The 15,660-nt window shown below is 40.2% G+C and overlaps 1 protein-coding gene across 1 annotated transcript in view; it reads right to left on the reverse strand.

Annotated features, from left to right (window-relative positions):
• Positions 1-399: 399 nt before the first annotated feature.
• Positions 400-15,660, reverse strand: part of LOC137610005 (carbonic anhydrase-related protein 10-like) — an 80,893-nt gene continuing 65,632 nt past the window's right edge. Inside the window, exons 4-9 of the mRNA XM_068337396.1 lie at positions 14,404-14,589; positions 12,726-12,821; positions 12,536-12,608; positions 9,415-9,569; positions 7,866-8,040; positions 400-1,490 (exon numbers count right to left, since the gene is read on the reverse strand). Coding sequence (XP_068193497.1) covers positions 1,468-1,490; positions 7,866-8,040; positions 9,415-9,569; positions 12,536-12,608; positions 12,726-12,821; positions 14,404-14,589 — 708 coding nt within the window. The 3' untranslated portion in view covers positions 400-1,467. The remainder of the gene's footprint in view (positions 1,491-7,865; positions 8,041-9,414; positions 9,570-12,535; positions 12,609-12,725; positions 12,822-14,403; positions 14,590-15,660) is intronic.

Here is a 15,660-nt window from a genome sequence, read left to right on the forward strand (position 1 = left end):
TAGGATTTGTAGAGTCATTAAATTGGGCAGATTTACCTACATAAGATTAAATTGATATAATTTTAAACAAATATAAAGCATAAACATATATATGGAAAATTCATAAATTTAATCAGTTTGTTAAAAAATCTTAAATGATCTTAGAAACAATGAAATTCTTCCTTTAGGATAGAATTTGCCAAATAAATGTAATTTTGAAAATTTTAAAAAGTAAATCCCATAGAAGTTAAATCTGTCAGATTTTCTACATTTCTTAGAGTCAGTTACATGAACGCACACACACACGCACACACACATACACACAAGAAAATATCTGAACAAATATAACTATGTTTGGATGGGTAGATTAGAAATTCAGTCATTTTTCAGGCAGCTCCTTTATTCTGGATTTGTGCTCTTTGACTTTTAGTTGATAAAACAAACACATGAACTAGACCCTGCTAACAGCTAGCAATAATCACTTTGTGATCACCACCTATCAGACTCATTTGTATTTCATTGTGTGATTTAAAATCACTCGTATGTCGTCACAATTTGCACTGAATTGTTTACCTTCCTCATTAAAATGGTGGACTTTGTACACAGCCTTCATTGTGATGTCACTATTTGGTCATTACTGACTCTAGTGACTTAGACCTTTAGTATAAACAGTTGGCTGCTTTTCGGTGAGGTCAGGCCCTGTGTGTGAAGCAGGAAGCAGATTCTATTCTGTAAGCACTAAAAAAAACCCTTAAAGATAAGTAACTTACATAATCATGCAAAATGAGAAACCTTTTTCTTTCCAATCTCCTGAGACATCTATTTGGGTCTGTCAAATGTCAGAGTCTCCCTTTATTCTTCTTCTCCCCTTCAGCTACGTAACTGAAAATCACATGTTTCACATTCACTTTGAAAATTACCCTCTAATAGTTTCTGTGTAGTATCAGAGCCAGCAGAGATCTTATATTTATATCAAACCATGGCTGAGTGTTTCTTTTTTTGCGGGTTGTTCAGACCATCAGTGAAAATGCAGTAATTTCTCCGTTCGGTGGATGATGGTTTCTATAAGTGCCGTTTGAAGGTAGACTTTGACTGTGGATGAGAGACAATCACAAAGGGTCTTCTGTTAACATCCATCCTCTGATAAGAGTCGAAGAACAAGAGTCTGTGTTCTCTTTGAGTTCACACAACAAACGAAAAACAACACAGCATACATATCAGCATCCAATTGGTCTATTTCACACTGTGGACTCAAAAGTCTGGTCTGTACCCCTCCCTGCCCGCATGAGGTGTATATTGAGATGTTTAAGTGGCCAGCTCAGAAGACTGCTCGGAGTCCGGCGGAGCTTCGCTGGGATCGGTTTGGTGGATCTGCCCATACAGTTCAGTTGGTCTCCGTTGTGTTGAGTTCAGTTTGGCAGTGTGAAATAGTCTAGAATGAATCCCACCCGTCCTCCGGTGGAGCTGCATCTGACATCTGCTTATCTTCTACTTCAGGAGCCACTGGTTCACTGGGGAGAGAGGAGATAATTAGATCTGAAAAGAAAAGCAGAGTGTAATTCTATTTACAGACTCAGAGCAGGTTATGAGTTTGCAGTGTGTTGCATTTTCTTTATTCCGAAAATGTAATTGGCATTTCGATATCTATGATTCTAGTCAGTTTTATCTGCACATCCGAAAGCCACAAATAATTGTCCGCTTCAAGGTCTGTACTGCTTACCACAACCACATAGCCTCTCTTTTACTAGGCTTCATCACTGGAACAACTTTGGATATCTAAGGATTCCAAAACAACAGCATGGCTGTCAAGAACGGGGTTTTAATAATCTAAGTACATCTTGATTAGAATCAGGATGTGTGTGTGGACGTGTTTTACAATTAAAGCAGGTCTGTTAGCTTTCCTGCCCACTCCTGTACACCATAGTAAGGCTGACAAACCAACCTCCAAACAGACACGGTTAAGATGTGACGTCTTAAGTGGATGAATTGAAGACGTTTGAGACTGTATTTTGTTCACACAGGGGGGGGTAGGAGAACACAGCTTAATATAAGTCAATCATTCAATCAAAGTTGATGACTGGACTCAGCTTGTTGCATCAGTGCTCAGTTGCTCTGCTGCTAATTGAAGAGACAGAAAATGAGAAAAAAAAGGTCTGGAGGTATAGAATGGAAATCAATGAGAAAGACAAGAACAAAGTGGAGGAAAGAGGAAAAGGAATTCAAAGAAATCTATTGGTTTATTTCCCACCAGGGTCTGTCTCATCGCTTTGCCTCCTTGATTCTGCTCCCCTGCTCCTTTCTGCTTGGAGGAGTCTGTCCCGTTAGGACTCCTCTGTACCTGCAAGACTCCAACCTCTCCCTCTGCATTAGTCATCATTTTATTTCATTGTTATCTCAGCTCTGACCGACTGTTTCATCATCCAGTTCCTTCACTTGCAAAGAGAATACAGCAATGTTTCGACCGCTGAAAACTCCAGGTTGGTTCATTTCAGTAATAACACAGTGCCAGACAGTTTTTGTAATATGAACTTCAAGCAAGTGGAAGGTTGTACAAGTCATCTGCCGTCATGAGCTAAGTGGGATCACTGCAGCCACAGCCCTGTGATACGACCACAGTGTATCTACTGAACTACAATCACTGACAGCCTCTGAGTCAAAGTTAAGTCTCAATTCAAATTTACAAAGGCTTACATGTCCCAGCCTGAGAGACGTATGTGTCGAACCTCCACCCACTCCTCACCACACATTAATCTTGACATTTGAAGACATTTGAAAAACAAATGCAAATTTCAAATCCATGAATAATGTATATTCACACCATTAATGTTTGTGTCACTTAATGCGAGTAGACATCAAGTTGCCCTTGCCTTGGTTCTGTTACACCTCATGAATAAGTAGACATAAGATGTACTACAAGAAGTCATGTAAAACTCTTTTGATGTTGATGTTGATGTAATAGACATATGGAATGGTGTTGATGGATGGATCTGTTCAGATAACAAAGAGCTACAATCTGCTGATAATGAGATTTAAATCCTTAACACTACATGCGGGCAAATCTGTTATGTTATATTCATTATAGCAAGCTGGTGCAGCGGGACAGTACTTCCGTTAAAAGACTTAGAAGTCATTCAGTGAATGATGAAATAGCTTGAATATAAAAAGCTTAAATAGCTTGAAATAAAGGAAACTTTATTTTTATGTTCAAGTAAATTTCACAAATATTCAGTGTAAAAAATAACAACTCTGTCCTATCACAAACAATTTTCTTAAGTGAGAAACACTTTCAAAAGTGTTTTTCATCAATTTGTGCTTACACACGGGGGAGTTTGGGATCTTAACATTTTACTTTTCTCCTCCTGTGGAGAAATATTAAACTGTAAATAGTTTGTCTGACACATATTTTTAACGTTTTGATATTCCTTCACCAAACATGTAGGACTGGTATCTTTTAATGTTTAGAAAGTACGTCTTTATGTTTCCATGGTAACAACATTCTAACTGAGGGGGTGTGTATTGTAACAAAGAATTATTGAAGGGAAGCCAGGAAAGTAGAATCCATTTGATGGGGAAAGAACACTGAACTCAACCAGATCGATGACAAAGATATTTGGAGAGGAGAGTGAACATAACACAAGGACTCCCACTCTCTCACACACGCCTGGTGTGTGTGTGTGTGTGTGTGTGTGTGTGTGTGTGTGTGTGAGTGTGTGTGTGTGTCTGTGTGTGTCTGTGTGTGTCTGTGTGTGTGTGTGCGCGTGTGACTGTGATGTAGCAGCTTTGTCTTTAGTACCAACCAACTCACCAACACACTCCATTTTAAATCTGCACAAACAGACAACACACTCCCACTCATTTTTATTTTCAAACGTGTCTCACCTTTCTCTTTCTCCCTTTCTGTTTCATTTTCTACTTTACATCGCAGACTGCTGGGAGCCACAGCGATCATCTGTAGCTCTACACTTACAAGAATCCTCCACCGACTAGCGCAGACCTTTTCAGAGCTCGGTCATATCTCTGCCACTGCTGCTGTCAAGCTGACATTGTCTTCCATATCTGTCCACATGAATCACACCGTTGGTTTAATCTAATGAAAATGTGGTATATTCTAGTAAGGCACTTCAAATTTAAATCATTAAGTGAAATTACTTTTTGATTTAGATGTAAAGGCCTAAATGCAGTCACTTTGTGTGATTTCAGCAGGGAGGTTATTCCAGAAGGGTGCATGACAAGGAAATGCCCTCCAGTCATCTGGCTGCAGGGCATTTTCCACGTTTCTCGGGTGTCTGTGATTACAGAGCGATGAGTTAGGGCCCGAGGAGCCAAATCCTACCAATCCAGCCTCGCTGTCTTTTGATGACCACCTCTCAGCAGCCCAGAAAGTGGATGCTGCAGCAGTGTTTTGTATGTGTTCTCCCTCCTGCTAGGGTTCACAAATCACTATATTTCGACTTCCACTGGGGTGACGGTGCATTCACAGCCCTATCATTTACCTGAATATAAGACAACAAGCACCACTGTGCTACTGGGCACGGAGGGGTCAGGAGGAATCAGCGTTCTCTGCAAGGATTGTACACATTTATTAAACTTCTTTTTGGAGTGTTCCATGCTCCCGTCATCTTCCCACCCGTCAAGAATTGGATGCTGTGTATACTGTATATAATGGTTGTCAGTAATCTGACATGTTAGCAGGTTGTATTGGGGTTAAGTCTCTTTGATTTTGTCCTTCGGTTCTACACATTTAGTGAACACATTTGTTCGTGACACGTTTGCATTTGAAATATGTTTTCTTCAAAATAACATGTCGGGATCAGGAAAAATGTCTTTTTCTTTCCTGTGTGTTCATGTAATTCAAGGGTTTCCCTTCCTGGAGTTGACTGTGCTGTTAATGATAAAGACAGACTGTTATCAAGCATCATCATCCATTATTTGTCATTGGGAAAACCCGCTGTAGTGGCGGAGCTAACTCTTAAAGGCGGTTTACGAGATTGTGAGATATTTCAAAAGGTATCTTGTATCTTGAACGTGAAGAAATGTAGGTAATTAAATCTCAAGGATCATCACTGACGAATGAGCCATTGTTTGTTGTGAAGCAAATCCCAAGAGTGATGTAGTCAATGTGACATTACCAGAGTGTGTTCTACACACTGGGTTCAATGATGTAACAATTCATTGAATTCTAGTCTCTCCTATCAAATGAGTTAGCTACAGATGAGAAACAATACGAACACTCAGCACACATTCATTACATTTAGTGAATGTTGCGATGGAATAAAAGGTCCATTTAGCTGCCTAAAGGGTTTTGGATACAAAATGAATCAGCATGAAGATAGTCACAGGATTTTGTTTTGCCACAGCCTGGAAAGGAGTGCTCTCTTGTTTTTGTTGAAAATTTGCAATAACATTCTGAACAAGACCTCTGCTTCATCCAAGGACAGGAAGGACTTAATACTGATGACAAATAAAATGGGAAACAATGAAATATTAGTCATTTCTTTGAAAGAGAAGCTTGAATCAAATTTAACACCTTGATCAGACTGGAATCTGCATGCGTTCAATATTTCACAATTAACAAATGGTTAAATGTGTCACCAAAAAAAAAAAAAAAAGAGTAAAATTAAAAGTGAGCGTCTTGACTTCTGGAAATGTGATGTTGGGAAATGTAATTCCCCTAAACTGATTCTATCAAAAGGAAAGAAATGGCCCCAAAAATCAAAATAAATTAAAATGAAGGAAAACATATGTAGGGGAAGCCGGCCTGGAAAGGAATCCCTCCAGTTTTAAATAAAGAAAAGAAAAACTCTTCCACTCCTCACCCAACCTATACCCAAATTCCCACTCAAACCAGAGACGCAGGAAACCAACTGATGTTGGAGAGAATCCACCAACTGAGAAGAGAACACCATCGAACCAATGATTCTTGACCTCAACTCCAGGAGTCCTCTGAACATAACATCAGCTTTAATAGTGCGCTCATCAAAGCAGGTTACCATGCGGTGATGTCGCTGCAGAATCCTGTCTGTTTTTAATACATTACCACTTACGGGGCCCAAAGATCACATTCTATTTTTACTCATATTTAACCCATTTAACCCATTATTTTATGCTACTAACTACTTTTCTTCACTGGATTGTTTGAGTTTTATCAACCTACAGGTTCACATGAGTCATGGCTGGACATTCTGCTGTGGGTGTGGTTGACACCCACTGATTGGAATTATAATTATCATTATCAGAATGATGGTAATTATTACTATTGTTCCTGAATCTCAGTGTGTGTCTCTTTTCTTCTCTCCCCTTCTCTCCCTCTTTCCCACTGTCTATCACCCTAATTGGCCAGGCAGGTGGAGGCAGCTGGAGTCTGCTTGAGGATGCTGCCTGTCAAAATGAGGGTTGCTCATTGGGTCTCTGTAGAATTGGTTTTGGTCTAGATGTGCTTTTTGGGAAATTGTCAGGAGATGTCTTGAGCTAAAACAGACTTCACAATTTGGGGAATAGTTTATAAACACAGTGGCTATGCTGAGGACAAATGGACATGTTTTTGTCTTTATGAACAATTTTTTACAACAAAGAGGAGTTGATGCTGTACAATTATAAACTAATAAATGGTCATTTCCCCCCATTCAATTAAAACATTTTTAGGAGTTTAAGATAAAAACAATAAAGTTTAAGATCAACACTGTAAGAAAATAAGGTCAATTTCTAAAGTCTTGCCTATTGACCTAGTTAGCACAGTAACACATAGAATCATTCAAATTTATGCTTTAATTCAGTCCAAAGGTGTTCTACTGGGGTGGCGAAGTGGATAGCGCTGTCGCAGCAAGAAGGTTCTGGGTTTGATTCCTTTACGCTTTGGCAAAACTATTCCATGAAGGTCTCCATGCACTGTTTAGGATCTAATCCGAAGAACACGTGATTGTCTGGGGGTCTGGAGCTATTCTTGAATTTTCAGAAAGTTGTTACATCCCGCGAAAGGTGATGTATTGTAATTGTCAGTGTTTGTGTGTCCGTGTACCAAATATCTTCACAACCGTTGCAGATAGAAAGATGAAACAAAAAGCACATTACTCGGGCAGCAAAGGGGATGAAAATGAGATGACGACTTTGACCTTGAGAAAACTAGGTCAAGGTCAAATTTCAAATTTTTTTTTGTACATTTTTTGCACATATCTCAGGAATCGGACAAGTTGGACAGACAAACAAAAGGCGTTATATTTAGGGAGGCAAGGGAATGAAAATTGGATCACAAGCTTGACCTTGAAAAACAAGGTCAAGGTAAAATTTCCACCCTTTTAGGTATAAATCTCTGAAACCTGATGAGGTATAATCACAAAACAAAAAACAACATTTTCAGGAAACCAGAGGCACAAAAATGTGATGATGACTTTCACCTTTGGCAAAAAGCCAAATACTCTAAAGTACAATATAGAATTCATTGCTACGACCATTATAAAAGTAGGTCTGGGTAAAATTTTGAATTCAGGGGTGTCACTGGACGTTGCAGTCTCTGAATGCCTTGTTCTCAACTGCTTTCACTTTGTTACAGAGCTACTGACAATTGATTATGGTACATTTAGTAGTGGGGAAACTTCACAGCTTGACGTGTGACATCTTGATGAGCTTTTCTTTCATAAATGTTTGTATGAGAATGTTTTGTTGCTGGATTTTATACACCTGTAGTCATAGAAGTGATTTGAAAACCTGAATTCAATGATTTTTTTTATAGCTGAGCGAATGATTTTGGCACATGTCAAAATTGTAGCTTCAAAGGGATGACAACGGTAAAAAAAAATCATACGAGACATCCTAGGCAAAATATTTAGATTTTTGTCATTCATGAGGAAGCACTGGAGTCCCCCCCCCCTCAGCCCCCCACCCCATGTTACCTCTGTACTGTGGGCGGAGGGCGCGGTTGTTGGGGCAGTCTCGGCCCTGTTTGTTGAAGTTGATGTTGGTCCGAATGCAGCGCTGCAGCAGAGGCTGGGTGGGCCGGGTGTTGTCGCTCATGCTCAGGAAGATCTTGTAAGGCTCGTTCTGGCTGAGGAGGCGCAGGGAGTGCATCTGTGGAGGATAGGTGGACTAATAATGGACAACTGGTCTGTTTGATTCATTACAAGAAGCTGCTTCAGACCATTGGCCCCAACTCACTGCTAGATATTGAATGAGTAAAAGAAAACGTGACAAAAAAAAAGGTCTCACTTCACAACGCGAAAAACAAAAAAACAATCCTTCATCCACAATGAGTCACATTCTTGTTGTATGCATAGCTCTGAAAATGTCAGCACTTGATGGTCAGAAAAATTACAAGTTATTTAGTCTCGCAGACATTTATCACACTTCACACGGCTCCCTCTGGAGCCACAAAGTGCTTTATACACCTTTATTTCACATTTGCTGCAATGCTCCCAAGACTTGTAAACACACTTTGATGTGTAAAATTGATAGAGTTCCCCTTCAGCAAATAAAAGCTGCCTGTGTGAAAGGAGTCCCCTCCTATCACAAAAAGGAAAAAGGAGAGGGATGAGGAGATTGACAGGGACAGAAAAGAAGGCATGAAGGAAGCAAAAAATAAAAACGTTGACTCATAGACATAGACTTTTTATTTGTAAGGACGTACCACAAAGTGTTTGTGAAAGAACTTGATTTGACCTTCAACCACTTGGAGCGAAGCAACAATGGAATTAGTGGTGCTTTTTGGTTTGATTTCAAATTATAAAATGGGAAAACATACATACAGTTGACCCATGACCCCTCGATAAACCTTAGAGGAAATCAATGGTTTTTCAGTAATTATAGAAAAAGTAAAGAAAACGTCCTGTCTCTCTGACCAGTACGCTAAAACAAGTTCATTAGATGCCAGAAAAGGGCAATGCATTAAGTCATCATATCGATTGTGCGGGTTTGATATTTGATTGTGATTGGCTCAATCTGTCAGATGGGGGAGGAGGGGCCAGAGACATTTGCCAAAACGAATGAGTACAACCGATTCATTGGGTCTCCGGGCTTAAACAAGCGGGTTGAAAGAGAAACAGCAAGAAGAGGAAAACGAAATGATGAAGAAAGACAAGTGGGGATGAAGGATGGGTGAGTTTGAGTGGGAGTAAATAAAGTGAGAGCAAAAGGTAGATGGTGCGCGAGGGTGGAAATTACTGTGATGCATGCAGGTGAGTGCTGTGCTGGATTATAATGTGTTTGAAAACACACGCAGGAGTCAGACCAACGAGATGGCTGAAAGGCAAATGCAATCGTGACTGCTGACCGTGTTCTATGTAGATGAGCTGCATCACACTACTTTACTATTATAACACAAGGACTTATATAAACCACTTAGGGGAAAGTAGATGCTTTCGGATATAGGTCATGAAGACATCTCTGTCCCAGTCAGAGCACGCCTTGTTTATCGGTGTCACGCTGACGCATCATCCAATCTCATACCTGCATCTGCGTCACATAAATCGGCTTGTTGATGAGAATCCAAGTAGATGTCTCGTAACACGGCGGGATGGTGATGGAGCCCTCGTAGGTGATGTAACGTGTGGTGTCAGGGTAGAGGTCGGCTATGTTCAGGCCCATCAGCAGGAAGGCGTCGTCTAGAGAAAGAGAAGCACACACACACACAAGGAGAGTCAGGCTCATGCAGTGTGCAGTGTGAAAGTTTGGTGTGTTCAGACTCATTAGCAGGAACACACTGTCACAGGAAAAGAGATTAATCCTGCATCAGTGTGTAGTCTATTTAGAAAACCGCACCAGGCTGTAAATCTATAATGTTTGGACCAATTACAAAGAATGTCTTGTCTGAGAAAAAACTATGAACATGTTGGAGCGGAGAGAGTTTGTGTATTCATTAGGACAAAAAATCTGTTCTCGCATTATGGACGCACTGATGGAGAAGGATAAAAGGTTAAAACTTATTTTTTGGCTTAGTTGGTGTACATCTCCAGGGAAATATTACGATTCAATGGAAAAACAAGCTATGTGTGCATGTGTGTGTCTGTTTGTGTGTGTGCAGCTTTGGTATGTTGAGTCCCCTTAACAGGATAGATTCTCCAGAGGTCCTGCATCTTCATAACAGAGGTTGAGAAACATTTTTTGACATAGTAGTACTATTTTGTATGAAATTATGAATAGTTGTTACTGGAAGAACACAAGACAATGTGTGTGCATGTGGCCGTGTAGCAGCAGAATGTAGATTAGAACTCCCATTACAGGGATCAAGCATGGAATCCCCAGGATCCCCCCCCACCACAGGCGTGTTCCACATCAAGGCAAAAGCTTGTTATTGTACTGATAGAGACTGAGTGACACGCAGAAACAATAAAAAAAAAAAGTTAAATTCTTAAAATTACCATTACATCAAAAGACACCTTCATGAAAAATACTGAAAAGTTTTGAGTTCAAAAACCCTCATCTGAGACAAATCCTTCTCACAGAATGAGCCATAGTCCAAGCTGTAACCATGGAAACAGAAAAATAAGAAACGATAGAAAGCCCTGAAAAGAAAAAAAAGGCATCTCTTCATATTGTGACTGATGTGTGTATGAAGATTTTCAGAAAAAAAATGCAACACTTTTTTTTGTCCTGGAAATGAAATATGATGGATGGATGGATGGATGGATGGATGGATGGATGGATGACCTCCTTCTCATTTCAGGTGTGACAATGAATTGTCTATGAGAGGAAGACCAGGTAATACATCAACACTCTTAGTCATGGTAAAGGAATGGCTTCATGAATATACAGTACAGACGTCGTTTGGTAGGTCTGATGTATTTTAATCAACAATGAATGACCTGAAAGATTGCGCTCATTTCAGTCTTTCTGGGAGGTTTGCATCTGAGCATTCTAGTGAGATCAACTCATGATCAAATAAAGAAATGAAGTTTCTCTCGCCCTGAGTTGTCATCGAGCAACACAATCAGGTCAGAATGTAACTGCTCCAATGCGCAATTATTGTCTGTCATTGAAATATATCATGATGGATGATGTTGAAGTTCCCTGGTCAAAGTTCTGCCAGAACTGCAGAGACAAAGAAAAGTGAAATATATAGATGCAAACATTCTGCAGGCAGTGTTTAAAGTCTGAAAGTCAGATCAATGAATGAAAATGAGTGACTTAGAAGGTGTTAAAAATGAGAACAGACTAGACAATACCCCCCCCCCCCATCACACACCACACTCAGAGTAGAGCATGTCAATTTTAGTTTCTTTTTCCGGTGAAAATTCAATTGACTAGTATACGTCAGGTATAAACTACGGCGACTCTTCAGGGTCACATAAGGAAGCAGTGAAAGGGTCCAAATAATGTGTGTCATCATTGCTGTTCTTAGACTCATAAACCTGACAGAGAAAAGATGGTCAGCCTGAACACAGCCGGATGGCAAGAATATAACAGCTATGATTGAAAGATGCTGCATTCTCTCTGACATCTATAATTTATTATATTTGTCCAATGGTTATATAGTTTCACACACTTTCAATCATTTGTAATATATACAGTATGTCATATACTTTTCAGTTTACCTCGCCATCTGGAGATTTCAAAGTTGTTTACTGTTATTTCCCCTCTACACAGGGTGAGGCTACATTCACACACACACACACGCACGCACACACACACACACACACACACACACACACACACACACACACACACACACACACACACACACACACACACACACACACACACACACACACACACACACACACACACACACACACACACACACACACACACACACACCAGACAGCTTCCTTATGCTGCATTATAACCAGTTAAAATAAGAAATACAGTAGAATTATAACCAAAGATGTATCTGATGCACAGACCTTTATTTGATTGTTTTGATCATTACTATTAATTCATTTTAAGGACAATCTTACAACATCTGTAGATGTGTGTTGGTGTTCATATAATACATGATGTCTTTTTATTGAGACTTTTTCATAACGTTCTGTGAGCACTTTTATTAATCATGACACCTAATGATTTATTTTTCACTTCATCCACCCCTTTTGCACTTTGCACTGCTGCGCCCACGTGATCCTATGTAGCAGGTGGAGACACCCACACAGTTACTACTTACTAATGTCCTTTCACCATTAAAATATGATCCCGTGTGGTATACCAGGCTAGCTAGTTCAAAGAAAATGTACTTGCAACCAGTGAAAATAATCAAGAACGAAAATGCATTAATGTTCACTCCAACTCACCAGATATTGGCCTGAAGCATCAAATCAACTCTAAATGTTGCTAAACGTGACACTTCAGGTACAGACGGAATTAATAGTGACGTTATCTCACACCTCTTCACAGCCTCTGAGTGAATTATTTCATTCTACCACTACTTAAAGGCATGAAAGCATATTTGATGGCACAATCTCATGTTGTAGAATGAGACTGTAGATATGAACATTTTTACAGCTCATTTTAAGACGTCGTTTAACTGCCAGATTACAGCGATGTGATGTTTAAAGGATGCGTAGCTCCTCTCGGGATGCTGCACAGAAGTGAATAATCTGTGTGTTTGTGTGTGTGTGTGTGTGTGTGTTCTTACGCCTGTAGTTGATTCTGGTGATGGTGTCTCGATTGAGCATTCGGTTGAGGAAGGAGTTGGAGTTTTCAGAGAGCTGAGAGACGACAAACAGAAGGAAGATCCCGGCGTTACATCGCCGTGTGTTCATGTTACTGTGTGATCTGATTTGATCGGTGGTTGCTTCTACAGAATGTCGCATAGTTGTGCTGACCTTTATGAAGATGGAGACCACGGCGATGCCATGAGGGCTCTTAGCTGCCTCGGTGTAGTTGGTGTACAGATCCTGGTTATAATGGATGAGCTGCACCTGAAAGAGGAACACGGAAACACAGCCAGGAGAGCAGGGCTGTTATTTTCTCTCCATGAAAATTAATTGGTTTAGAGTTGAACCACATTCTGAAGAATGGTTGACGCAGAATAAATGTGCAGAGTGTGACATGGAGAGGTTTGAGAGGAGCCTTTCCTCAGCTGGGGGAGGAGGAAGGTGCTGGCAGGGCAGGAGGAGTAAACCAACAGCTTCATCTGGATCCCTGGTGGGAGGACTGCTCAGAGTTTACCGTTTGAAACTTTTGGGATTAAAAACTGAATTTATCTTGGCTTTCATTTTTCATCTTGTCTGCAGCAGTGAGCTACGGTAATTCAGGCGACTGTAATTTCTCTCTGTTGGTCCTTGCTGATTGCTGACTGGAGGAGAGGTAGAGGCTGGAGGCATCACCACCGACAGCTAGTTGAGGCTCATGCACAGTCAGGGCTCTATTTGGGGTCAATGAACAGTCAAAATACACATATTTGATCTGATATTATCTCATGTTGAGGTCGCTGGAAACATTCAGCCTCAACTGGGAACAATCAAAGGAGTGATGATAAAAATGCCCATATTTCAAAAGTCAAACCGATTTTTATTAGTATCTCTCCAGACCACAACCCACATCACCCTATAGGCTCATGGATCTTAAAAATGTATGCCATAGAATATAGTGCTAGCTTCATCACAAACTAGACTACATTAAACACCCGTGACCTGCAAGGGGGGAAACTGGCTAAAGGCAGGATGACTGAAAATGGATGGATGGATGAATGTGACTCTCGAACCGTGTGACCCTGTTCCTAGATTCTGGATCACACTGGTTTCATTAATAGTTTGAAAGTTATTCTATAAATTTCACTAATGTTGTTCTTCTTCAGAATCAACAACTTGATAGATACATTTGACGCCATTTATGTTACAATCAGATCTTTGTATGATTATTATTTGTTTCAAAAGTCCTAAAATAAATTTAGACCCATGAAATGATTTATGGATCTGATTGTGCTCAAGAATTGGTTGGGTTGGGTTTCTCCTATTGCACATCGGTAGCTCCTGCAGGAATTTGTATGGGCAGCTCACTGTCTTCTGAGGGACTATGAACACAGGCCAGCAAGATTCTCACAGGCCAGTTTCTCAGCCTCATCGTCTAGCAACTGCAGTTCTTTTGTTTCAGGGAAGGAATTTCAAGTCATATTACAAGATTGTTTCTCTCTCCACATCGTCTCTGACACAAACCCTGCATCTGAAATGTTTGCAGCTACTTCTGATGCCTCTGCATGTCGTCTCTCGAGACAGCTCGGACAAAACAGATTCAGCATAGGGATCACTGACTAATTACAGACAATCAGCAAATTGGGGCCCCTAAAAAAGGGCCACAAAGGCAGGTCAGTTCTTACGTTTTCAACTCTCTCAGTCAGACTTCTCTCTGGATGAGGGGTGAATCTCTCTACAGGTTCCTGCTTTAATTATGTGCTGATGTGTTTTCATTGAAGTTAACATAACCCTAAATGGTCAATAAAATGATGTCGACTGTCAGCATTTACCTTACTAGCATTTAATCCCACATTGCATTGTGTCTTACCTCTCCAGGAAAGCCCTGTCCATTGAGGAGATGCTCTGAACCCATGGAGTCCTCACTCCCAAAATGCAGTCGCACCTCCTCCAGCCTGTAGCTATAGCCAAGCGGTCCCCCGGAGATGTTCACCAGGTGGGCCTTATCGGGCCGCAAGGACACATGCTTCCCCGTGTTGTACATCGTGCCTCCCATCTACAGGAAAACACAAAGGTCTCAGCTTAGTGCTTTGTAACAGAGTATTTGGTAGTAAACTGTGATTTTCTTACAGGATGAAGATACTAATACCCACAACGAGGGGGCTGCAGGCAAACAGCAGGGATACTTTTCAATACGTGCTAACATCACTTGTTTTATAATGCTGAGCCAGCGTTTGGGTAAAGCACTGCTGGGCCCGAGCTCAGCCTCAAAGAGCCGCTGGAGTGACTATTAAAAAACATATTTAATATTATATAATATAGAGCAACAATGTGCTGAATTAACATGCTGAAAATGCAAGAAATCACGAAATATCTTATGTATATATTAACATTTCCTTTTGATGGATCTCCAATAAACTTTCAGTCTATCACTACCATTATTATTACTAAAATTGCAATTAATCTGAGTATAATATATGCTGCACGACACATTCTTCCAAACTGCAGTAATGAGCCCATTTTTTTTATTTTTAACTTGGGTAATCCCATTGCCTCCAGGCACCATGTCCCACTTACCGAACTCTAGCACTTTTGTCTTGTGAAGGAATCTGGAATGGTGAAAGGATGTGCTGTGATGTGTGACAGACTTTGCTGCAACCTATTATTTTCTATATCTTTTAAGGAGACTGCAGTGAGCTGTCTCAGGCTAATTATGGAACAAGAGGAAGAGTTCTGCTTGGTTTCTTCACTCTGGTTATTAACAGTTTTGCTATGACCGATCCAAACACCTTCGAACCATGTGGTCGGAGCAGGGTTCTGGAACTGCTGATGTGCTTTATATGGAGTAGGAAATGCAAGTGTCTTATAAGTAAGACACTTGCATGGTTTATAATTCAGTCATTGCACAGAAACCTAATCTAGATCTCAGACCACACAAATGTTTTAATATTGGGTTAAATCCAATTTAAAGCAAAGAAACAAATAATAAAAAACAAACAGCTGAAAGTAATGTAACAGAAGTTGATAAAAACACATTACAGAAAAGAAATAATTATTTGGAAGGAAAAATAGTTCTCAAAAAGCCGTGTATGTGGTAGTAAAGTATTAGAAAGTAAAATGTTTCAGT

This window comes from Antennarius striatus, chromosome 16 (genome assembly GCF_040054535.1).
Source record: "Antennarius striatus isolate MH-2024 chromosome 16, ASM4005453v1, whole genome shotgun sequence".
Taxonomy (NCBI): domain Eukaryota; kingdom Metazoa; phylum Chordata; class Actinopteri; order Lophiiformes; family Antennariidae; genus Antennarius; species Antennarius striatus.